At 45.4% G+C, this 25696-nt stretch overlaps 1 protein-coding gene across 1 annotated transcript in view; it reads left to right on the top strand.

Moving 5' to 3' along the window:
• ANKEF1 (ankyrin repeat and EF-hand domain containing 1) overlaps positions 1-25696 on the top strand; it is a 90506-nt gene that overhangs the window by 8346 nt on the left and 56464 nt on the right. The window contains exon 2 of the mRNA XM_069768794.1: positions 6132-6512. Within this exon, the coding sequence (XP_069624895.1) occupies positions 6132-6512 (381 nt within the window). The remainder of the gene's footprint in view (positions 1-6131; positions 6513-25696) is intronic.

Raw genomic sequence — 25696 nt, 5'->3', positions numbered from 1 at the left:
TTTTGTGAAAAAATATGATTTTTTATTTTTACGGTTCTACATTATAAACTTCTGTGAAGCACTTGTTGGGTCAAAGTGCTCACCACACCTCTAGATAAGTTCCTTAGGGGGTCTACTTTCCAAAATGGTGTCACTTGTGGGGGGTTTCAATGTTTAGCCACATCAGGGGCTCTCCAAACGAAACATGGCGTCCCATCTCAATTCCAGTCAATTTTGCATTGAAAAGTCAAATGGCACTCCTTCGCTTCCGAGCTCTGCCATGCGCCCAAACAGTGGTTTACCCCCACATGTGGGGTATTGGCATACTCAGGACAAATTGTACAACAATGTTTGGGGTCCATTTTCTCCTGTTACCCTTGGTAAAATAAAACAAATTGGAGCTGAATTACATTTTTTGTGAAAAAAAGTTAAATGTTCATTTTTATTTAAACATTCAAAAAATTCCTGTGAAGCACCAGAAGGGTTAATAAACTTCTTGAATATGGTTTTGAGCACCTTGAGGGGTGTAGTTTTTAGAATGGTGTCACACTTGGGTATTTTCTATCATATAGACCCCTCAAAATGACTTCAAATGAGATGTGGTCCCTAAAATAAAATGGTGTTGTAGATATGAGAAATTGCTGGTCAACTTTTAACCCTTATAACTCCCTAACAAAAAAAAATTTTGGTTCCAAAATTGTGCTGATGTAAAGTAGACATGTGGGAAATGTTACTTATTAAGTATTTTGTGTGACATATCTCTGTGATTTAATTGCATAAAAATTCAAAGTTGGAAAATTGCGAAATTTTCATAATTTTCGCCAAATTTCCGTTTTTTTCACAAATAAACGCAGGTACTATCAAATAATTTTTACCATTGTCATGAAGTACAATATGTCACGAGAAAACAATGTCAGAATCACCAGGATCCATTGAAGCGTTCCAGAGTTATAACCTCATAAAGGGACAGTGGTCAGAATTGTAAAAATTGGCCCGGTCATTAACGTGCAAACCACCCTTGGGGGTAAAGGGGTTAATGAACGCAGTTCAAGGTAAATTAAAGAAGCTCTCCCATCAAAATTTTTATCCTCTTGATAAATTATAGTCATCATATTATATAGCACTGTGTACTTACAATTGCTCGTTTTGCCTTTCCACAGTTATTCTTTCACTTTTCCATTAGATCTGTGACATCATGTGATTAAAAACTGACTAGCTGAATCCTAAACTCTATGTAGAATAATAATAATAATAATAATAATAATTTTATTTATATAGCGCCAACATATTCCGCAGCGCTTTACAAATTATAGAGGGGACTTGTACAGACAATAGACATTACAGCAGAAACAGGAAGTCTCTTTTCCCAGATTTCCTGTTTCTATATAGAGCAGAGGAAAGTGAATAATCTACTGGGTAGAAAGGCAAAATGAGCAATTGTAATTACACAGCACTATATAATACTAGATGGTGGCCTGATTCTAACGCATCGGGTATTCTAGAATCTGTATGTAGTTTATTTACAAAGATTTCAGAATAATCCAATTTACACACAGGATTCGGCGGGCCGGCTGCGAGCAATTAGCGTGGTTCAAATTGCCACGTACGTAGTATATTGCCCAGCCACGTAGTTTATTGCACAGCCACGTAGTATATTGCTCAGCCACATAGTATATTGCTCAGCCACGTAGTATATTGCTCAGCCACGTAGTATATTGCACAGCCACGTAGTATATTGCCCAGCCAAGTAGTATATAGGACAGACATGTAGTATATAGGACAGACACGTAATATATTGCCCAGCCACATAGTATATTGCTCAGCCACGTAGTATATTGCCCAGCCATGTAGTATATAGCACAGACACGCAGTATATAGCACAGACACGTAGTATATTGCCCAGCCACGTAATATATTGCACAGCCACGTAATATATTGCACAGCCATGTAGTATATAGCACAGCCACATAGTATATAGCACAGAGACGTAGTATATAACACAGGCCACGTAGTATATAGCACAGCGATGTAGTATATTGCCCAGCCACGTAGTATATACCACAGCCACGTAGTATATAGCACAGCCACTTAATATATTGCACAGCCACGTAGTATATTGCACAGCCATGTAGTATATAGCACAGAGATGTAGTATATAACACAACCCATGCAGTATATAACACAGGCCACGTAGTATATAGCACAGCGATGTAGCATATAGCACAGACACGTAGTATATAGCACAGACACGTAGTATATAGCAGACAAGTAGTATATAGCACAGACACATAGTATATTGCCCAGCCATGTAATATATTGCACAGCCACGTAGTATATAGCACAGCCACGTAGTATATAGCACAGCCACGTAGTATATAGCACAGAGACATAGTATATGACTCAGCCACGTAGTATATAACACAGCCACATAGTATATAGCACAGAGACATAGTATATAACACTGCCCATGCAGTATAGAGCACAGCGATGTAGTATATTGGCCAGCCACGTAATATATTGCCCAGCCATGTAGTATATAGCACAGCCCACATAGTATATGGCACAGAGATGTAATATATAGCACAGCCCACGCAGTATCTAACACAGCCCACATAGTATATAGCAATGTGGGCACCATATGCCTGTTAAAAAAAAGAATTAAAATAAAAAGTATTTATATACTCACCCTCTGTCAGCCCCCGGATCCAGCCGAGGCGTTTACCGATGCTTCTCACGACGCTCCGGTCCCAAGAGTGCATTGCGGTCTCGCGAAATGATGACGTAGTGGTCTCGTGAGACCGCTACGTCATCATCTCGCGAGACCGCAATGCATGGACCGGTCACCGGAGCGTCGTGAGGTGCGGGAAAGGCGTCGGAAGGTGAGTATATGATGATTTTTAATTTTTTTTATTATTTTTAACATTAGATCTTTTTACTATTGATGCTGCATATCCAGCATCAATAGTAAAAAGTTGGTCACACGGGGTTAATAGCAGCGTTAACGGACTGCGTTACACCACGGCATAACGCGGTCCGCTAACGCTGCCATTAACTCTTTGTGCGCGCTGACTTGAGGGGATTATGGAGCGGGCACTGACTGCGGGGAGTAAGGAGTGGCATTTTGCCGCCGGACTGTGCCCGTCGCTGATTGGTCGTGGCCGTTTTGCTGGGATCTGCTGGGATCACTCGAACGCACTGTTAGCTCCCAATCCCAACTAGTTTCAATGCAGTTGGGCTCACCTGATATTCCTGAGTCAAAGTTGCCCTTGATGGCAACATCAGAGTGCAGACAGTTTAGACCAATGGCATGACGATACAGTACGTCCCAGCTGTCAATAAGGGAGGAGCACACAGCTCCGCAGGAATCGGGAGGCTGGTGAACGATGTGTTCCTGCAGAAGATGGAAACAACCCTGCAATGTGCTGCTCCCACAATATATTTTACCTTATCTTAAATAAACTGTGTTGAGTTTGAAAGCATTATATGCAAACGTGGGACCTGTGGATGAATCTCCTGCCCCGACACACTCCCTGCCAGTGTGGAACAAATGGCACAGCATAGTATTTCTGTGCACGTTCGCAGCTTACTAGATCTCACTGGCTCCACAGGTAGACTTGATTTACATGTAATTTTCTTTCATAGGTAATTCCACCTGTACATAATATTTGGATAGAGCGTTTCACACTTGAGGAGGAATGTGCTGCTTTTCTTCCTGGTGCTATTCCTATGGCGCCAGGTTGTCTGTTGCTTCTTAGTAATGAACATTCTTGCACAATTTGCTTTAGATATATTCAGTAAGCAGTTTTTCTGGTTTGGCATACAAAATGCCATCATCGCTACATTTATCAAACCATTATTAAAAGATTGCAGCAGAAATGAAAATTATAATGTTCACTTGTACTCTGTGTACATCTGCGTTCAGAGTCTCCAAGGCAGATATAAATAAAAATGATCCAGAAGCTGGACTGGCACCTGGTTAAACAGCTGCTGTACTACTGTAACGCCGGCGAGTCGCACGGGTTGTAAGCGCCACCCTACTCACTGCGGTCACCACTCTGCTCACTCCACTACTGGGCTGTCTTGCTGAGCTGTCTCTTGTGAGGGTATGTGCACGCGATCAGGAATGGCTCAGTATTTGCTCAGGATTTGATGCAGGTGAAATCTGCATCTGAGGTCACTGGAAGGTCACCTGCATTTTTTATGCATTTTACCACATGTGTTTTTTCATTACATGCGTTTTTTTGTTACTTGAAATAAAACTAATTGAAAGTTGGCTTCTGGGAAGGAAAAAAATTATTTCCTGTTTGCAGATATATTGGGGTATGTGCACGTGGTCAGTAAACACTGCCGGTTGAACGCTGCTTACATCTGCAGCGTCCAACTTGCAGTGTCCAGCTGTTACAGCATAGTGGATGGCATTTCAAAAAATCCCATGCCCACTATGCTTACACCGATGCCCGCGGCTCAGCCGCAGAGACGGACATGCGGAGCATCTTTCCAAACTGCAGCATGTCAATTTATGTAGCAGAGACGCTCAGTCTCCGCTGTGTAAATTACCCATGGACTTTCATTAGATGTGGCAAAACCGCATTATCTTCCTAGTCACATGCGTATTAAGTTCGGAAACGCAGCTTACTTCGCATGTGTACTAATTTAAATAATGATGAATCTTGGGACACAGACAGAAGTACATGACACAGGAAGTGGCGGAGAGCACAGACAGAGGTCCCTTCCTTTTCTTAGTAAATAAATAATAATTAAAAAAAAAAAAAGTAGCGTGAGGTCCCCCTATATTTGTTAACCAGCCAGAGTAAAGCAGACTACTGGGACTGCTATTTCAGGCTGTTAAGGATTCAATATCCATGAACCTTATCAGCCTGATAATACCAGGCCGCAGCAGTCTGCTTATCTTGGATGGTTAGCAAAAATAGTGGGATGCCCTCCTAAAAAAAATAGCGTGGGGTTCCCCTAATTTTGTTAACCAGCTAAGGAAAAAGCAGACAGCTGCGGCCTGGTATCCTCAGGCTGGTGAGGCCCATGGATTTTGGCCCTCACCAGCCTAAAAATAGCAGCCCGCAGCCGCCTCACAACTGGCACATCCAAAGATCCGCCAATTGTGGCATTTTACCCTGCTCTTCCCACTTGCCCTCTTGCGGTGGCAAGTGGTGTAATATTTATGGGGTTGCTATCACCTTTGTATTGTCAGGTGACATCAAGCCCACGGCTTATTAATGGAGAAGGGTCTATAAGACACTTAACCTTTACTAATCCTATAGTGGTATGGTAAATAAAGACACAGCCAGAATAAAGTCTTTTAATTGAAATAATGACACAGACTCCTTTAATAGATCTTAATTAAACCATACTTCCTGCATCGCCTATTCCACCGACGCCCTCGTTCTCCTGTGAGAGAATTAAAATAAAAAAGCAATAATATCCTTGCCTGTCCGCTGAGAAGATATACATACTGTCCCACGACGAGTCCAGCTCTGCTACATCTGGATGCCTTTGGCTGAACGGTGACATTATGCCACCATTCAACCTGACATCCAGACACAGCGGAGCTTGAAGATGGTCATCGGAGATGTCCCTGGCAGTCATGTGCACTGCAGTTCTCGTGATCAGCTGACACATGTTGTGTTTGTGTCTTCGCCGCGGTTTTTCGCTGCGAAAACGCATACACAACACAAGCCATGTTAAAAATAATTTTATAAAAAACGTGATATTCTTACCTTCCGGCGTCCCGCTCAGCCCCCGCAGCCTTGCCGATGCTCACGATGCTCCATTCCCAGTGATGCATAGCGAGACCATGACCTGTGATGACGTAGCGGTCTCGGGTCATTTCACTATGCATCACTGGGAATAACTTTGGTAATGATGTTCTTAGCTGCTACTTTTGAGGTTTTAGGTTTAGATATAAAAGAACATTACCTAAATCTAAGTTGCAGATTTTGCTACGGGAAGAGAAAGGTAAATGTAAAACTGGGCAATAACACAGTGACATGTAAGTTCCTATCTGCTGAAGGACGACGGAGCAGAGTGAGACTAATTTGCTTTGCAATAATGTAGGAAATGGTATTTTGGACTTTTTGTTGGGTTTTATTGTAGTGTTACTGATGAAATGTCTTCTTTATTGTAAATTATGTCTACAGCAACTCCCCAGATTGTACAACAAATGGCATTAGAATCATCTGTGGCAAAAGGAAGACTTCAAACTCTACAGATCTACAAAGTTCTTCAGTGCGTCCGTCAGCAAGACAAAGAACAGATCGAAAAACTCACCAAACTTGGTGTCCCAAACCTTATAAACCTCACTGAGCCCCAAAATGGAGACGGCGTTTTACACGTGGCTGCTGTGGCCAATAACGTGGACATGTGTCACTTCTTGCTTATCCAGGGAGCCAACCCTAACATGCAAGACTTAATGGGATGTACACCAGCTATGAAGGCTACAGAATTTGGTCATGACTTAGTGCTGGAAGTTCTTCTGGAGGCTCAGGCTGACATGACTATTAGGAATAAAGAAGGAAAAGGTAATTGTATTGCAACAATTTGTTTTAATTGTGCATCAAGTTTTATTGTACCTATAGTCCTATAGAATGTTTATATTATATAATTTTATCATGGTGAAATTGGATTTCTAGTTAAAAGCGTACAAGATATGTTATAATTATGGATTAGTTAGTCCTTAAAGGGAACCTGTCACCCCCAAAATTGAAGGTGAGCTAAGCCCACCGGCATCAGGGGCTTATCTACAGCATTCTGTAATGCTGTAGATAAGCCCCCAATAAATGCTGAAAGAAGAGAAAAAGAGGTTAGATTATACTCACCTGGGCAGGCGGTCCGATCCGATGGGCATCGCCGTCCAGTCCGGGGCCTCCCATCTTCATAGGATGACATCCTCTTCTTGTCTTCACGCTGCGGTGCGCAGGCGCCGAGCCTCTCTGACCTTTCCTGGCACCTGCGCACTGCAGTACTTTGCTCTTCCCTCAACAGGGCAGACAAAGTACGCCTGCAAGGGAGCCGCAGCATGAAGACAAGAAGAGGACGTCATCGTAAGAAGATGGGAGGCCCCGGACCGGACCGCGACACGCATCGGACCAGGACCGCAGCAGGACCGCCCCTGGGTGAGTATAATCTAACCTCTTTTTCTTACCTTTCAGGATATACCTGGGGCTTATCTACAGCATTACAGAATGCTGTAGATAAGCCCCTGATGCCGGTGGGCTTAGCTCACCTTCGATTTTGGGGGTGACAGGTTCCCTTTAAGACTGTGTATGAATAGCTAATTTTCTCGATGTTCATTGCTTAGGTGACACGTGACAAGACTAAATCTTCACACCCGTCCACATTGAAAATGGGCTTCTGATGTTTTTAAACCCCTGACACATTAGTTATCATATCAGATTTTGACCTTTTTTATTTTATATATACAGTATATATTATAAGAAAAGCAGGCAGTACTTCAAAAATAACTAAAAGAGGGGGCTTTATTAGTTCATCTGGCTAATCATTTTGGCTGTGAATAGCTTGAAAACATTGTCACACCAGATGGACTAATAAAGTCCCCTCTTATAATTCTTTTGAAGTGCTGCCTGCTTTTCTTATAATATATTTACATGACAACGGGATAGTTGACCGGGAGACCTTGCACCCACCTTGTGCTTATCTGCTTCTGTTCCAGTATTTTTTATATATACAGTATGCAACAAACATTGTAACATTTTGTTGTGGTCTCTTAATTTTTGCCAGAGCTGTAGATACTGTATGTATACAGTGTATATATATATATATATATATATATATATATATATATATATATATATTGTAGCATGGCTAAAGGGTTTGTAGTCGATGGGAGGTATGTGCCACATAAGTGCCTGGTTGCTGTAATGTAGCCCGGAGTATTCCTTTCTTGCACATAATCTTGTATATGTGTTTCAGGACCTGTGGTAATGTCAGACCACATGGCTAATCATGTGATGGGTTACTGGGTGGGGTTAGCTCTTTATAAGACTGGCTAATCCTTTACACAGCAGATATGTGTGGAGGTGAAACCCTCCTGAGTGTGTTACGGCTTCAGGACTGAGCCGGATGAACTGGACACTTGCTTTTCTTTGCCTGAACCAAAGGCCCATTTTGCTTTCTGTTATTTGCCACATGGTTTATGAAGCAATAAACCCAGTGAACTTTAAAGGAACACGTCTCCTGAGTGTCAGCCGTCGCAGCTGAGTGAGTGAAATCCTTACAATTGGTGGTAGACGTGCGAGCAGCGTTCCCAGCGGAGACGTGAGTTTATTTTTGAATGTCCTGGGTCAAGGCTGTTGCAAGCCAGCAAGCATTGCCGGAGAAAATGGAGGACCTGCTGAAACACTTGGTCCAGATGCAGTCACAGCAGGAGAAAAGGCAGAGCCAGCAGGAGCAAAGGCAGCAAGAGACCAACAGGCTGTTGATGCAGCAGATACAACAGAGCCAGCAGGAGCAACGGCAGAGTCAGCAGGAGCAACGGCAGCAGATGCAGCAGAGCCAGCAGGAGCATCAGCAGCAGATGCAGCTTCTGGCAACCGCCATCCAGGGCAAGGCGAGCGCCCCAACCCCAGGTTTGGCTGATGACACCCACGTCCGGAAGACGGTAAGACGCGCATTGCAGAAAATGACTCCCGGGGATGATGTTGAGGCCTTCCTGACGGTGTTTGAGAGGGTCGCTGAGAGGGAAAAACTTCCGCCAGAGCAGTGGGCAGAGGTACTTGCGCCATACCTGACGGGAGAACCCCAGAAGGCGTACTATGATTTGACCTTGCAGGATGCCAAAGAGTATCACAAATTGAAAGCCGAGATTCTCGCACGTTTGGGGGTGACACTGACTGTCAGGGCACAGCGAGTTCACTCCTGGGGCTATCACCGGGACAAACCACCTCGTTCCCAAATGTTTGATCTGTTGCACCTGGTCCAGAAATGGCTGCAGCCAGAATCCTCTGCGCCTGCACAGATGGTAGAACGGGTGATGATGGATCGGTTTGTCCATTCCCTCCCGAGGCCTATACAGTCTTGGGTTGCCCAGGGTGATCCCCAGAATGCCGACGAGCTGATCGGACTGGTTGAGAGATACCAAGGGTTGGAAGGCTCCTTCGGGAGGCAGCCCATGCCGTACTGGGGGTCCCAGAAGGCAGCTGAGTCCCAAAAAGGGGTGGTGCGTCCAAGGTCACAAAGGGCGGGGGAGGTGGTGCCCAAGGTCCCCACGGGTGATATTATTTGTTGGAGGTGCCACAAGCCAGGACATATAGCTGCCCGTTGTTCCCAAACCACTGAGCAGATGGACTGCAGCATGGGACGCCGTTGTTCATACTATGCGTATCCAGCCTGTAGTGTGAACTCTCCATCCAACGAGGGACCTCAAGCGTGTCCCGTAAAGGTGAACGGTCGAGCAGTAACGGCACTGTTAGACTCGGGGAGCCTAGTGACCCTGGTGAGGGCCACTTTTCCTCTCCACCTGCTCCCAGGAAAGAAGGTCGGAGTGCGGTGCATACATGGTGATGCAAAGGACTACCCTATGGCCAGGGTGGACATTGAAACGGCATGTGGCACTGAGTCCCACATAGTCGGCGTGGTTCAGGACTTGTTGCACCCTATAATTATTGGCCGGGATTTCTGTTTGTTTTGGGATTTGTGGGGAAATGGTTCTGAGCTCCCTGGCAGGGAACCAGTGAACCCTGGAAGGGTATCGCCACACCCAGAGGCAGACAGTTTTCCTTTTTGTGTTCTGGTTGGGGATGAGGAGGAAGTATCCCCTACATCTGACATTCTGGAGTTAGAAGTTACCGGTGAAAATTTTGGGACTGCCCAACATAGGGACCACACTCTGAGGGAAGCCTTTAATAATGTCACAGTTATTGACGGGGTGGTACAGGAGCCGGGGGCAGACACAAGATTTCCCCATTTTCTGTTGAGGGGGGAGTTGTTGTACCGTGTCACGAAAATACGGGAGGAGTTGGTAGAGCAGTTGATAGTGCCGGGTCCGTATAGACGGAAAGTGTTGGACATGGCCCATTCACACATCTTGGGTGGACACCTGGGGGTGGAAAAAACGCAGGAACGGATTGTGCAGAGGTTCTATTGGCCTGGGTGTCACCGGGAAATAGTGAACTATTGCAGGTCCTGCCCTACATGTCAGCTAACTGCTCCTACTCCTCATTTCCGGAACCCCCTTGTGCCACTGCCCATTATTGAGGTACCGTTCGAGAGAATTGCCATGGACTTGGTCGGTCCCTTAGTTAAATCAGCTCGGGGCCATCAGTATATATTAGTCATCCTGGACTATGCCACACGCTATCCTGAGGCAATTCCCTTGAGAAATTCTTCCTCAAAAAGCATAGCCCGCGAGTTGGTCCATGTCTTTTCCCGGACAAGTCTGCCAAAGGAGATCCTGACTGACCAGGGTACACCTTTCATGAGCAAGGTGATGAGGGAGTTATGCAAAGCCCTGAAGATCTCCCAGTTGAGGACCTCGGTGTACCATCCCCAGTCAGATGGCCTTGTTGAGAGGCTTAACAAGACACTAAAGAGCATGCTGAGAAAAGCTATAGAGAAAGACGGTAGAGACTGGGATTGTCTCTTACCCTATCTGATGTTTTCCATTCGTGAAGTTCCACAGGCCTCCACAGGGTTCTCACCGTTTGAGCTTCTATATGGCCGACATCCACGAGGACTCCTGGATATAGCCAAGGAAACCTGGGAGGCCGAAGTCACACCCCACAGAAGCGTCATTGAGCATGTGGCCCTAATGCAGCAGAGGATTGCAAAGGTGATGCCTATCGTGAAAGAACACCTTCTCCAAGCACAAGAAGCTCAAGCCAGGGTCTACAACCGGTCTGCAAGAGTGAGGCAGTTCAATCCGGGAGACCGAGTTCTTGTGTTAGTTCCAACGGTGGAAAGCAAGTTCTTGGCCAAATGGCAAGGGCCATATGAGGTTGTCGAGAAACTTGGTGAGGTAAATTATAAGATTCACCAACCAGGAAGACGGAAACCATTCCAAGTTTACCATGTCAACCTCATCAAGCCATGGCAAGATAGAGAGCCGACAGCAACTCCATCATTGTTAAGCAACCCAGAAGGTGAGGTTGGAGCGGTTACTATAGCAGAGACGCTATCAAAGACCCAGAAACAGCAGTGCCGGGAGTTACTCCAGAAGAACAGGGACCTGTTTTCAGAATTGCCAGGATACACGAAGGTCATAGAGCACGAGGTCCTAACAGAGCCACATGTGCGGGTGAATGTGAAACCTTATCGTATTCCTGAGGCTCGTCGAGAAGTTATCTCCAAGGAAGTGGAGCGTATGTTGAGGCTTGGGGTCATTGAGGAATCCAAGAGCGGTTGGTCGAGCCCAATTGTCCTGGTCCCAAAACCTGATGGAGAGTGGAGGTTTTGCAACGACTATCGGAAGTTGAATGAAGTCTCCAAGTTCGACGCTTATCCCATGCCCCGTATTGATGAGCTCATCGAAAGGCTTGGGCACGCCAGATATATATCCACCTTGGATTTGACAAAGGGGTATTGGCAGATCCCCATGGCACAGGAAGCCAAGGAGAAGACGGCCTTTTCGACACCTGATGGATGCTTCCAATATGCCCGGATGCCGTTTGGCCTACAGGGAGCTCCGGCGACCTTCCAGAGGGCTATGGATAGAGTCCTTGCACCCCATAAGGCCTACGCTGCTGCGTACCTAGATGATATCGTCATCTTTAGCCCGGACTGGGAGAGTCATCTGGAGAAAGTTCAAGCGGTGTTGGATGCTATAAGAGAGGCCGGATTTACTATAAACCCGAAGAAGTGCGCCTTGGGTAAAGAAGAAGCTAAGTACCTTGGATACATAGTGGGTCATGGAGAAATAAAACCCCAAATCAATAAAGTGGAGGCAATCCAAACATGGCCAAAACCAGTTTCCAAGAAACAAGTTAAAGCCTTCCTGGGAATCGTGGGATATTACAGGAGGTTCATCCCAAACTTCGCCACGATGGCTGCGCCTCTGACTGACCTGCTAAAAGGGACAAAATCAGTAATGGTTAAGTGGTCCGAAGAAACAGAGTCAGCCTTCCAAGAAATGAAAAACGCTTTGTGTAAGCAACCCGTTCTGATGGCCCCAAACTTCAAGAAAGAGTTTATTCTTCAGACAGATGCCTCAGATGTTGGGGTGGGAGCAGTCCTTTCCCAAGAACTACATGGGGAGGAGCATCCTGTTCTCTATCTGAGTAGGAAGCTGTCCTCATCTGAAAAGAACTACTCAGTCGTTGAGAAGGAGTGCTTGGCCATAAAATGGGCAGTGGACACATTGCGGTACTATCTGCTGGGACGTAAATTTAGACTGGTATCTGACCATGCCCCGCTTAGGTGGATGAGAGAAACGAAAGGAAGAAATGCTAGAGTCACCCGTTGGTTCTTAGCCCTGCAGGACTTCAGTTTCCATGTGGAACATAGGGCCGGAAAGCTGCACGGTAATGCGGATACCCTATCGAGAATCCCTTGTTTAGTGGGGGAAAGTGCCAAGCCCCACGGCTTTAGGCAGAGGGGGGAGGTATGTAGCATGGCTAAAGGGTTTGTAGTCGATGGGAGGTATGTGCCACATAAGTGCCTGGTTGCTGTAATGTAGCCCGGAGTATTCCTTTCTTGCACATAATCTTGTATATGTGTTTCAGGACCTGTGGTAATGTCAGACCACATGGCTAATCATGTGATGGGTTACTGGGTGGGGTTAGCTCTTTATAAGACTGGCTAATCCTTTACACAGCAGATATGTGTGGAGGTGAAACCCTCCTGAGTGTGTTACGGCTTCAGGACTGAGCCGGATGAACTGGACACTTGCTTTTCTTTGCCTGAACCAAAGGCCCATTTTGCTTTCTGTTATTTGCCACATGGTTTATGAAGCAATAAACCCAGTGAACTTTAAAGGAACACGTCTCCTGAGTGTCAGCCATCGCAGCTGAGTGAGTGAAATCCTTACAATATATATATATATATTTTCCGTGCTTTCCTTGACCGCAACACTGCAAAAACGCTAGTGCATGCCGTTATCATCTCCCGCCTCGACTACTGCAACCTCCTACTCTCTGGACTCCCCTCTAGCACTCTGGCACCACTCCAATCCATCCTACACTCTGCTGCCCGACTAATCCACCTGTCCCCCCACTATTCCCCAGCCTCTCCCCTGTGTCAAGCCCTTCACTGGCTTCCTATCGCCCAGAGACTCCAGTTCAAAACCCTCACACTGACATACAAAGCCATCCACAACCTGTCTCCTCCATACATCTGTGACATGGTCTCCCGGTACCTACCTACACGCAACCTCCGATCCTCCCAAGACCTCCTTCTCTACTCCCCTCTCATCTCTTCTTCCCATAACCGCATCCAAGACTTCTCCCGTGCTTCCCCCATACTCTGGAACTCTCTACCCCAACACATCAGACTTTCGCCTACCATAGAAACCTTCAAAAAGAACCAGAAGACTCATCTCGTCTGACAAGCCTACAGCCTGCAGTGATCCTCAACCTACTGAACAGCCGCACAGCCAGCTCTTCCCTCTCCTAATGTATCCTCACCCACCCCCTGCAGACTGTGAGCCCTCGCGGGCAGGGTCCTCCCTCCTTATGTACTCGTGTGTCTTGTTATCTGCTCATGTTTAATGTATTTGTCTATATTTGCCCCGTATTCACATGTAAAGCGCCATGGAATAAATGGCGCTATAAAAATGTATAATAATAAAAATAATAATAATATATATATACTAGATGGCAGCCCGATTCTAAAGAATCAGGAGTCTAGAATCCATATATACTTTATTTATTCAAATGTAAGAATAATACAATTAATAAATAATAGTAAGAAAGAACAAAAATAATAGGCAGTATATGGAGAAAACACCAAACAAAAGTTCAAAATTGGTGTGAAAATGTCACTGAACCACTTCACAACTAAATATACAGTGGGGCAAAAAAGTATTTAGTCAGTCAGCAATAGTGCAAGTTCCACCACTTAAAAAGATGAGAGGCGTCTGTAATTTACATCATAGGTAGACCTCCACTATGGGAGACAAACTGAGAAAAAAAAATCCAGAAAATCACATTGTCTGTTTTTTTAACATTTTATTTGCATATTATGGTGGAAAATAAGTATTTGGTCAGAAACAAAATTTCATCTCAATACTTTGTAATATATCCTTTGTTGGCAATGACAGAGGTCAAACGTTTTCTGTAAGTCTTCACAAGGTTGCCACACACTGTTGTTGGTATGTTGGCCCATTCCTCCATGCAGATCTCCTCTAGAGCAGTGATGTTTTTGGCTTTTCGCTTGGCAACACAGACTTTCAACTCCCTCCAAAGGTTTTCTATAGGGTTGAGATCTGGAGACTGGCTAGGCCACTCCAGGACCTTGAAATGCTTCTTACGAAGCCACTCCTTCGTTGCCCTGGCGGTGTGCTTTGGATCATTGTCATGTTGAAAGACCCAGCCACGTTTCATCTTCAATGCCCTTGCTGATGGAAGGAGGTTTGCACTCAAAATCTCACGATACATGGCCCCATTCATTCTTTCATGTACCCGGATCAGTCGTCCTGGCCCCTTTGCAGAGAAACAGCCCCAAAGCATGATGTTTCCACAACCATGCTTTACAGTAGGTATGGTGTTTGATGGATGCAACTCAGTATTCTTTTTCCTCCAAACACGACAAGTTGTGTTTCTACCAAACAGTTCCAGTTTGGTTTCATCAGACCATAGGACATTCTCCCAAAACTCCTCTGGATCATCCAAATGCTCTCTAGCAAACTTCAGACGGGCCCGGACATGTACTGGCTTAAGCAGTGGGACACGTCTGGCACTGCAGGATCTGAGTCCATGGTGGCGTAGTGTGTTACTTATGGTAGGCCTTGTTACATTGGTCCCAGCTCTCTGCAGTTCATTCACTAGGTCCCCCCGCGTGGTTCTGGGATTTTTGCTCACCGTTCTTGTGATCATTCTGACCCCACGGGGTGAGATTTTGCGTGGAGCCCCAGATCGAGGGAGATTATCAATGGTCTTGTATGTCTTCCATTTTCTAATTATTGCTCCCACTGTTGATTTCTTCACTCCAAGCTGGTTGGCTATTGCAGCTTCAGTCTTCCCAGCCTGGTGCAGGGCTACAATTTTGTTTCTGGTGTCCTTTGACCGCTCTTTGGTCTTCACCATAGTGGAGTTTGGAGTCAGACTGTTTGAGGGTGTGCACAGGTGTCTTTTTATACTGATAACAAGTTTAAACAGGTGCCATTACTACAGGTAATGAGTGGAGGAAAGAGGAGACTCTTAAAGAAGAAGTTACAGGTCTGTGAGAGCCAGAAATCTTGATTGTTTGTTTCTGACCAAATACTTATTTTCCACCACAATATGCAAATAAATTGTTAAAAAAACAGACAATGTGATTTTCTGGATTTTTTTTTCTCAGTTTGTCTCCCATAGTTGAGGTCTACCTATGATGTAAATTACAGACGCCTCTCATCTTTTTAAGTGGTGGAACTTGCACTATTGCTGACTGACTAAATACTTTTTTGCCCCACTGTATATAGTTTTGGTAAATGGTATTATCATTTTTTTTACGAAATTCGGCAGGAGCTTGAAGAGCAACGTCACTGGGCCCGCCTCCACGCAGTAGAAACTTGCTGTGAGTTAAAAATTCAAAAATCACACCAAAATGGCGGGCGGAGTGTGTCACAGTACGGCACGTTTCTGATTGGTCGCTCGCAGCAGGCGGCAACCAATCAGACACTGGACACTGTTGACGTCACTTATCTCCGGACATTAGCTCTGGACATTAGCTCCGGACATTAGCTCCGGACATTATCTCCACACATTAGCTCCGGACATTAGCTCCGGACATTAGCTCCGGACAAAGCCACGGAAGTTGGCACAAATTGCAGGAAGTAGTATTCTAGGCAATTAATCTCCGGACATTAGCTCCGGACATTAGCTCCGGACATTAGCTCCGGACAAAGCCACGGAAGTTGGCACAAATTGCAGGAAGTAGTATTCTAGGCAATTATATATTAGACTAGATGGCAGCCCGATTCTAAAGAATCGGGAGTCTAGAATCAATATATACTTTATTTATTCAAATGTAAGAATAATACAATTAATAAATAATAGTAAGAAAGAACAAAAATAATAGGCAGTATATGGAGAAAACACCAAACAAAAGTTCAAAATTGGTGTGAAAATGTCACTGAACCACTTCACAACTAAATATATATAGTTTTGGTAAATGGTATTATCATTTTGTTGACGAAATTCGGCAGGAGCTTGAAGAGCAACGTCACTGGGCCCGCCTCCACGCAGTAGAAACTTGCTGTGAGGTAAAAATTCAAAAATCACACCAAAATGGCGGGCGGAGTGTGTCACAGTACAGCACGTTTCTGATTGGTCGCTCACAGCAGGCGGCAACCAATCAGACACTGGACACTGTTGACGTCACTTATCTCCGGACATTAGTTCCGGACATTAGCTCCGGACAGGAAGTTGGCACAAATTGCAGGAAGTAGTATTCTAGGCAATTATATATTAGATATATATATATACCGTATATACTCGAGTATAAGCCGACCCGAGTATAAGCCAACCCCCCTAATTTTGCCACAAAAAACTGGGAAAACTTATTGACTCGAGTATAAGCCTAGGGTGGAAAATGCAGCAGCTACCGGTGAATTTCAAAAATAAAAATAGATGCTCCATACTGTTCATTATGGCCCCATAGCTGTGCCATATAGTGCTTTGCACCGTTCATTATTTCCCCATAGATGTACCATAGAAAGCTGTGCCATATAGTGCTGTGCCATATAGTGCTCTGCACCGTTCATTATTGCCCCATAGCTGTGCCATATAGTGCCCTGCACCGTTCATTATTGCCCCATAACTGTGCCATATAGTGCTCTGCACCGTTCATTATTGCCCCATAGCTGTGCCATATAGTGCTCTGCACCGTTCATTATTGCCCCATAGCTGTGCCATATAGTGCTCTGCACCGTTCATTATTGCCCCATAGCTGTGCCATATAGTGCTCTGCACCGTTCATTATTGCCCCATAGCTGTGCCATATAGTGCTCGGCACCGTTCATTATTGCCCCATAGCTCTGCCATATAGTGCTCTGCACCGTTCATTATTTCCCCATAGCTGTGCCACATAGTGCTCTGCACCGTTCATTATTGCCCCATAGCTGTGCCATATAGTGCTCTGCACCGTTCATTGTTGCCCCATAGCTGTGCCATATAGTCCTCTGCACTGTTCATTATTGCCCCATAGATGTGCCATATAGTGCTCTGCACCGTTCATTATTGCCCCATAGCTGTGCCATATAGTGCTCTGCACCGTTCATTATTGCCCCATAGATGTGCCATATAGTGCTCTGCACCGTTCATTATTGCCCCATAACTGTGCCATATAGTGCTCTGCACCGTTCATTATTGCCCCATAGCTGTGCCATATAGTGCTCTGCACCGTTCATTATTGCCCCATAGCTGTGCCATATAGTGCTCTGCACCGTTCATTATTGCCCCATAGCTGTGCCATATAGTGCTCGGCACCGTTCATTATTGCCCCATAGCTCTGCCATATAGTGCTCTGCACCGTTCATTATTTCCCCATAGCTGTGCCACATAGTGCTCTGCACCGTTCATTATTGCCCCATAGCTGTGCCATATAGTGCTCTGCACCATTCATTGTTGCCCCATAGCTGTGCCATATAGTGCTCTGCACTGTTCATTATTGCCCCATAGCTGTGCCATATAGTACTCTGCACCGTTCATTATTGCCCCATAGCTGCCATAAAGTGCTCTGCGCCGTTCATTATTGCCCCATAGCTGTGCCATATAAAGCTGTGCCATTGCTGCTGCCGCCTACCATAGAAACCTTCAAAAAGAACCTGAAGGCTCATCTCTTCCGACAAGCCTACAGCCTGCAGTGATCCTAAACCTACTGAACAGCCGCACAGCCAGCTCTTCCCTCTCCTAGTGTATCCTCACCCACCCCCTGCAGACTGTAAGCCCTCGCGGGCAGGGTCCTCCCTCCTTATGTACTCGTGTGCCTTGTTATCTGCTCATGTTTAATGTATTTGTCTATATTTGCCCCGTATTCACATGTAAAGCTCCATGGAATAAATGGCGCTATAAAAATGTATAATAATAAAAATAATAATAATAATATATATATATATATATATATATATATATATATATACCGTATATACTCGAGTATAAGCCGACTCCCCTAATTTTGCCACAAAAAACTGGGAAAACTTATTGACTCGAGTATAAGCCTAGGGTGGAAAATGCAGCAGCTACCGGTGAATTTCAAAAATAAAAATAGATGCTCCATACTGTTCATTATGGCCCCATAGCTGTGCCATATAGTGCTTTGCACCGTTCATTATTTCCCCATAGATGTACCATAGAAAGCTGTGCAATATAGTGCTCTGCACCGTTCATTATTGCCCCATAGCTGTGCCATATAGTGCCCTGCACCGTTCATTATTGCCCCATAGCTGTGCCATATAGTGCTCTGCACTGTTCATTATTGCCCCATAGATGTGCCATATAGTGCTCTGCACTGTTCATTATTGCCCCATAGATGTGCCATATAGTGCTCTGCACCGTTCATTATTGCCCCATAGCTGTGCCATATAGTGCTCTGCACCGTTCATTATTGCCCCATAGCTGTGCCATATAGTGCTCTGCACCGTTCATTATTGCCCCATAGCTGTGCCATATAGTGCTCTGCACCGTTCATTATTGCCCCATAGCTGTGCCATATAGTGCTCTGCACCGTTCATTATTTCTCCATAGCTGTGCCACATAGTGCTCTGCACCGTTCATTATTGCCCCATAGCTGTGCCATATAGTGCTCTGCACCATTCATTGTTGCCCCATAGCTGTGCCATATAGTGCTCTGCACTGTTCATTATTGCCCCATAGCTGTGCCATATAGTACTCTGCACCGTTCATTATTGCCCCATAGCTGCCATAAAGTGCTCTGCGCCGTTCATTATTGCCCCATAACTGTGCCATATAAAGCTGTGCCACTGCTGCTGCCGCCTACCACAGAAACCTTCAAAAAGAACCTGAAGGCTCATCTCTTCCGACAAGCCTACAGCCTGCAGTGATCCTAAACCTACTGAACAGCCGCACAGCCAGCTCTTCCCTCTCCTAGTGTATCCTCACCCACCCCCTGCAGACTGTGAGCCCTCGCGGGCAGGGTCCTCCCTCCTTATGTACTCGTGTGCCTTGTTATCTGCTCATGTTTAATGTATTTGTCTATATTTGCCCCGTATTCACATGTAAAGCTCCATGGAATAAATGGCGCTATAAAAATGTATAATAATAAAAATAATAATAATAATAATAATATATATATATATATATATATATATATATATATATATATATATACCGTATATACTCGAGTATAAGCCGGCTCCCCTAATTTTGCCACAAAAATCTGGGAAAACTTATTGACTCGAGTATAAGCCTAGGGTGGAAAATGCAGCAGCTACCGGTGAATTTCAAAAATAAAAATAGATGCTCCATACTGTTCATTATGGCCCCATAGCTGTGCCATATAGTGCTTTGCACCGTTCATTATTTCCCCATAGATGTACCATAGAAAGCTGTGCAATATAGTGCTCTGCACCGTTCATTATTGCCCCATAGCTGTGCCATATAGTGCCCTGCACCGTTCATTATTGCCCCATAGCTGTGCCATATAGTGCTCTGCACTGTTCATTATTGCCCCATAGATGTGCCATATAGTGCTCTGCACTGTTCATTATTGCCCCATAGATGTGCCATATAGTGCTCTGCACCGTTCATTATTGCCCCATAGCTGTGCCATATAGTGCTCTGCACCGTTCATTATTGCCCCATAGCTGTGCCATATAGTGCTCTGCACCGTTCATTATTGCCCCATAGCTGTGCCATATAGTGCTCTGCGCCGTTCTTTATTGCCCCATAGATGTGCCATATAGTGCTCTGCGCCGTTCATTATTGCCCCATAGCTGTGCCATATAGTGCTCTGCACCGTTCATTATTGCCCCAAAGCTGTGCCATATAGTGCTCTGCACCGTTCATTATTGCCCCATAGTTGTGCCATATAATGCTCTGCGCCGTTCTTTATTGCCCCATAGATGTGCCATATAGTGCTCTGCGCCATTCATTATTGCCCCATAGCTGTGCCATATAGTGCTCTGCACCGTTCATTGTTGCCCCATAGCTGTTCCATATAGTGCTCTGCACCGTTCATTGTTGCCCCATAGCTGTGCCATATAGTGCTCTGCGCCGTTCATTATTGCCCCATAGCTGTGCCATATAGTGCTCTGCACCGTTCATTATTGCCCCATAGCTGTGCCATATAGTGCTCGGCACCGTTCATTATTGCCCCATAGCTCTGCCATATAGTGCTCTGCACCGTTCATTATTTCCCCATAGCTGTGCCACATAGTGCTCTGCACCGTTCATTATTGCCCCATAGCTGTGCCATATAGTGCTCTGCGCCGTTCATTGTTGCCCCATAGCTGTGCCATATAGTGCTCTGCACTGTTCATTATTGCCCCATAGCTGTGCCATATAGTACTCTGCGCCGTTCATTATTGCCCCATAGCTGCCATATAGTGCTCTGCGCCGTTCATTATTGCCCCATAGCTGTGCCATATAAAGCTGTGCCATTGCTGCTGCAATAAAAAAAAAATGCCATACTCACCTCTCTTGCTTGCAGCTCCCAGCGTCTCGTCCCGGCGTCTCTCCTCACTGACTGATCAGGCACAGGGCGGCGCACACACTATATGCGTCATCGCGCCCTCTGATCTGCACAGTCACTGCAAGAGGACGCGAAGACAGAGCGGCGCCCGGCGTGTGGAACGCGGACAGGTGAATATGACATACTTACCTGCTCCCGGCGTCCCGCTCCCTCTGCCTGTCACACGGTCTTCAGTGCCGCAGCCTCTTCCTCTATCAGCGGTCACCGGCACTGCTGATTAGAGAAATGAATATGCGGCTCCACCCCTATGGGAGGTGGAGCCGCATATTCATTTCTCTAATCAGCGGTCCCACGTGACCGCTGAACAGGGGAAGAGCTGCAGCACCGAAGACCGTGTGACGGGCAGAGGGAGCGTCAGGACCGCAGGGACTAGGTGAGTATGCCTCAGCGCCCTCTCCCCCTCACCCGACCCCTGCCGCCCACCGTGACTCGAGTATAAGCCGAGAGGGGCACTTTCTGCCCAAAATTTTGGGCTGAAAATCTCGGCTTATACTCGAGTATATACGGTATATATACTGTATACATATCTACAGCTCTGGCAACAATTAAGAGACCACAACAAAATGTTGAGTTTGTCAGATTTTTCTCTTTGTAGGTATATTTTTGAGTTTATTGTAAATTGTTCTTTTATTCTATAGACTTCTGACAACATGTCTCCGAATGTCCAAGCAATACATTTTGTACTTTTTTTATGAAAAGGAGAAATGGTCAAAATAAAAAAGCCCAGTGCTTTCAGACCTCAAATAATGTAAAGAAGACAAGTTCATAATCATGTAGCAACAACAATACTAATGAATCTCTGAATGAATTCTGTCTGCAAATTGAGATTCTGGTTTGGCTATTATCCTAAGTCATGTGACAAGGCTCAGTAAAGGGTCGACATTGACTGTTAGGATTACTACTTCCAATAGGTGGCACTAGAGTTCTAGTTTTCTTCCTCTCTGAAGAGACAATTTGCATATTTCCCAGAGGAGCATTGCGGCTTTAAGTCTCCTCACCTCGACATGCTTATCATGTCACTCTCCACAAGGAGAAATGATACTTCTTGGATCCCGGTCAGACGCCTCTCAATCAGCCAAACGAGATCTCCACTTTGCACTGACGAGGGGCAGTACCCTGAAACACAGTGTCTGCAAATTGAGATTCTGGTTTGGCTATTATCCTAGGTCATGTGACTAGGCTCGGTAAAGGGTCGACATTGACGGTTAGGATTGCTACTTCCAATAGGTGGCACTAGAGTTCTAGTTTTCTTCCTCTCTGAAGAGACAATTTGCATATTTCCCAGAGGAGCATTGCGGCTTTAAGTCTCCTCACCTCGACATGCTTATCATGTCACTCTCCACAAGGAGAAATGATACTTCTTGGATCCATGTGATATGTTAGAAGTCAAGCAGAGTTTTAGCAGTCCTTCAGTGGACCATCAACTCGTCTCCATCTAAAATTAACTGTGTATTTATGATATATAAATTCTAGTTTTGCGATGACAGAAACAGAGAATAATTCAATTTAAACAACTAAAGTACGATCCCTATGACCTATAACCCTCCAGGCCTTAGATGAGTGAAGTTGTTTTAACAAACTTTGCATAAATTAATCATGCAAGCAAATATATACCGTATTTTTCGGATTATAAGATGCACTTCCCTAATTTGGGGAGAAAATGGGGGTGCGTCTTATAATGCGGATATACCTTACTGATACTGTGGCTGCAGGCTGAGATGAGAGGATGCCCGGCAGTGCTGTGGGTGCCCGACGGTGCTGCGGGGGTATCCGGTGCTGCTGCGGGTGTCTCCATTGTTGCTGGGGGCTCTGCCGACATTTTGCGAAAGGCCAGAGCCCCAACAGTTCTATGGTTTCCTGTGCAGTGGACTCTGGGAAAATGGCCGCTGGGGGGCGGCGCATGCGCAGATGGAGATTTCGATATTAAGATCTCGGGAGATGAGATATCAGTGTCGAAATCTCCCGAGATTTTGGTGCCGAGATCTCCATCTGCACATGTGCCCCCCAGCAGCCATTTTCCCGGAATCCACCGCACAGGAAACTATGGAACTGCGGGGGCTCTGGCCTTTCGCAAAATGTCGGCAGAGCCCCCTGCAGCACCGGACACCCCCTCAGCAGAACTGGACAGCCCCGCAGCACTGTTGGGCACCCCCGCAGCGCCAGGCACCCCCGCAGCAGCACCCGACACCAGCAGCGGCATGCCGCACATAGGAACACCTCCTCATCCCAGCCTGCGGTCTGCAGCATCACCAATCTCCTGCGTCCTCCAGCAGCGACCCTGGGACCCCGCTTCACCGCAGCCACCACTCCCGGTAAGCAATAAGATGCATGGATTATAAGAAGCAACACCATTTTATTAAAAAAACATTTTTTCCTATTTTTCTCCTCAAAATTTGGGGTGCGTCTTATAATCTGGGGCGTCTTATAATCTAAAAAATACGATAAATCTTTCTGTTATAGAAATATGATTTTTTCTTCACCTATGAGCCAATTCTTCTCCTCTACCTGCTTGCTGAACTGATAATTCACCAAGAATTACAGGTAAAACTTACCTTTTTCAATCAAGACAAGCCAGAATCCCAGCACACTGACAGATCAGGGTACAGCTGATTATTAAAGTCTTTAGAGGGAGAAGTAGCGTGAGAGAAAGGGGCACAGACGCATACAGTGCCTACAAGTAGTATTCAACCCCCTGCAGATTTAGCAGGTTTACACATTACACAAGAATGTTATTTCTTTGTTTATTTTTTTTTTAAATTGTGAAAAGTCTTTTCAGAGGGTCATTTATTATTCAACCCCTCAACCCACCAGAATTCTGTTTGGTTCCCCTAAAGTATTAAGAAGTAGTTCAGGCACAAAGAACAACGAGCTTCACATGTTTGGATTAATTATCTCTTTTTCCAGCCTTTTCTGACTATTTAAGACCCTCCCCAAACTTGTGAACAGCACTCATACATGGTCAACATGGGAAAGACAAAGGAGCATTCCAAGGCCATCAGAGACAAGATCGTGGAGGGTCACAAGGCTGGCAAGGGGTACAAAAATCTTTCCAAGGAGTTGGGCCTACCTGTCTCCACTGTTGGGAGCATCATCCGGAAGTGGAAGGCTTATGGAACTACTGTTAGCCTTCCACGGCCTGGACAGCCTTTGAAAGTTTCCTCCCGTGCTGAGGCCAGGCTTGTCCGAAGAGTCAAGGCTAACCCAAGGACAACAAGGAAGGAGCTCCGGGAAGATCTCATGGCAGTGGGGACATTGGTTTCAGTCAATACCATAAGTAACGTACTCCACCGCAATGGTCTCCGTTCCAGACGAGCCCGTAAGGTACCTTTACTTTCAAAGCGTCATGTCAAGGCTCGTCTACAGTTTGCTCATGATCACTTGGAGGACTCTGAGACTGACTGGTTCAAGGTTCTCTGGTCTGATGAGACCAAGATCGAGATCTTTGGTGCCAACCACACACGTGATGTTTGGAGACTGGATGGCACTGCATTTGACCCCAAGAATACCATCCCTACAGTCAAGCATGGTGGTGGCAGCACCATGCTGTGGGGCTGTTTCTCAGCCAAGGTGCCTGGCCATCTGGTCCGCATCCATGGGAAGATGGATAGCACGGCCTACCTGGAGATTTTGGCCAAGAACCTCCGCTCCTCCATCAAGGATCTTAAGATGGGTCGTCGTCATTTCATCTTCCAACAAGACAACGACCCAAAGCACACAGTCAAGAAAACCAAGGCCTGGTTCAAGAGGCAAAAAATCAAGGTGTTGCAGTGGCCTAGTCAGTCTCCTGACCTTAACCCAATTGAAAACTTGTGGAAGGAGCTCAAGATTAAAGTCCACATGAGACACCCAAATAACCTAGATAACTTGGAGAAGATCTGCATGGAGGAGTGGGCCAAGATAACTCCAGAGACCTGTGCCGGCCTGATCAGGTCTTATAAAAGACGATTATTAGCTGTAATTGCAAACAAAGGTTATTCCACAAAATATAAAACCTAGGGGTTGAATAATAATTGACCCACACTTTTATGTTTAAAATTTATAAAAATGTAACTGAGCAACAAAACTTTTTGGTTTGTAAGATTTATGCATCTGTTAATAAATCCTGCTCTTGTTTGAAGTTTGAAGGCTCTAACTTATTTGCATCTTATTAAACCTGCTAAATCTGCAGGGGGTTGAATACTACTTGTAGGCACTGTACATATGGACTATCACTCCTAGTATGTGTTTAATCTCACCCTGGTGCTGGATTCAGAGTTGCGCTGCTAAGAACTAACTTCATTCTGAAGCAGAAGAACGACGACAAACATACAGCCAATGTCATTAAGAATTATCTTCAGCTTATAGCTTAAAACTCTGTGATTGCAGACTTGTGAATCCCCACATCCAGCGCACTGTGAGGATTCTCCAGTGCCGTAAGCGGCAGGTGCTTGGTCGCTGGTATGTAATGGGCGCATTGAGTAGGCCGGATACAGTCTAGTTAGAATGTGGCTGGAAGTATGTAAATTGCATACTTGTGGCCACATGACCACCCACTCACAGTGCCACCACCAAAAAATCCTCACAGCGTTCAGTGCTCGTGTTGTGAGAATTCACAAGTCTTCAGTCACATAGAGTGACAACAAACTTGTAGCCTAAGGCTGGACAACTCCTTTAAAGGACTAATTCTCCAAAATTTTAGTTCCATGTAAAAACTTCCCCACAAGTATGACTCTTTCGTTGTTTCACTTCACATCTTCTTTACCCGTTTTACAAAAAAGACCAAATGTAAAACCTAAATAGTTGTTTTTCGTGACTCATAAATATTTGTTATGTCAGGTTAGGGATTATCTGCTGCCAGGAGTGGGCAGTCATGTGACCACAAATATGCGATTTGCATTCTTCTGGTCACATTCCAACTAAACTT

The sequence above is a fragment of the Ranitomeya imitator genome, chromosome 5 (genome assembly GCF_032444005.1).
Source record: "Ranitomeya imitator isolate aRanImi1 chromosome 5, aRanImi1.pri, whole genome shotgun sequence".
Lineage (NCBI taxonomy): Eukaryota > Metazoa > Chordata > Amphibia > Anura > Dendrobatidae > Ranitomeya > Ranitomeya imitator.
Note: the sequence above shows the minus strand (reverse complement) of the source record. Positions and strands in the feature narration are given on the sequence as shown.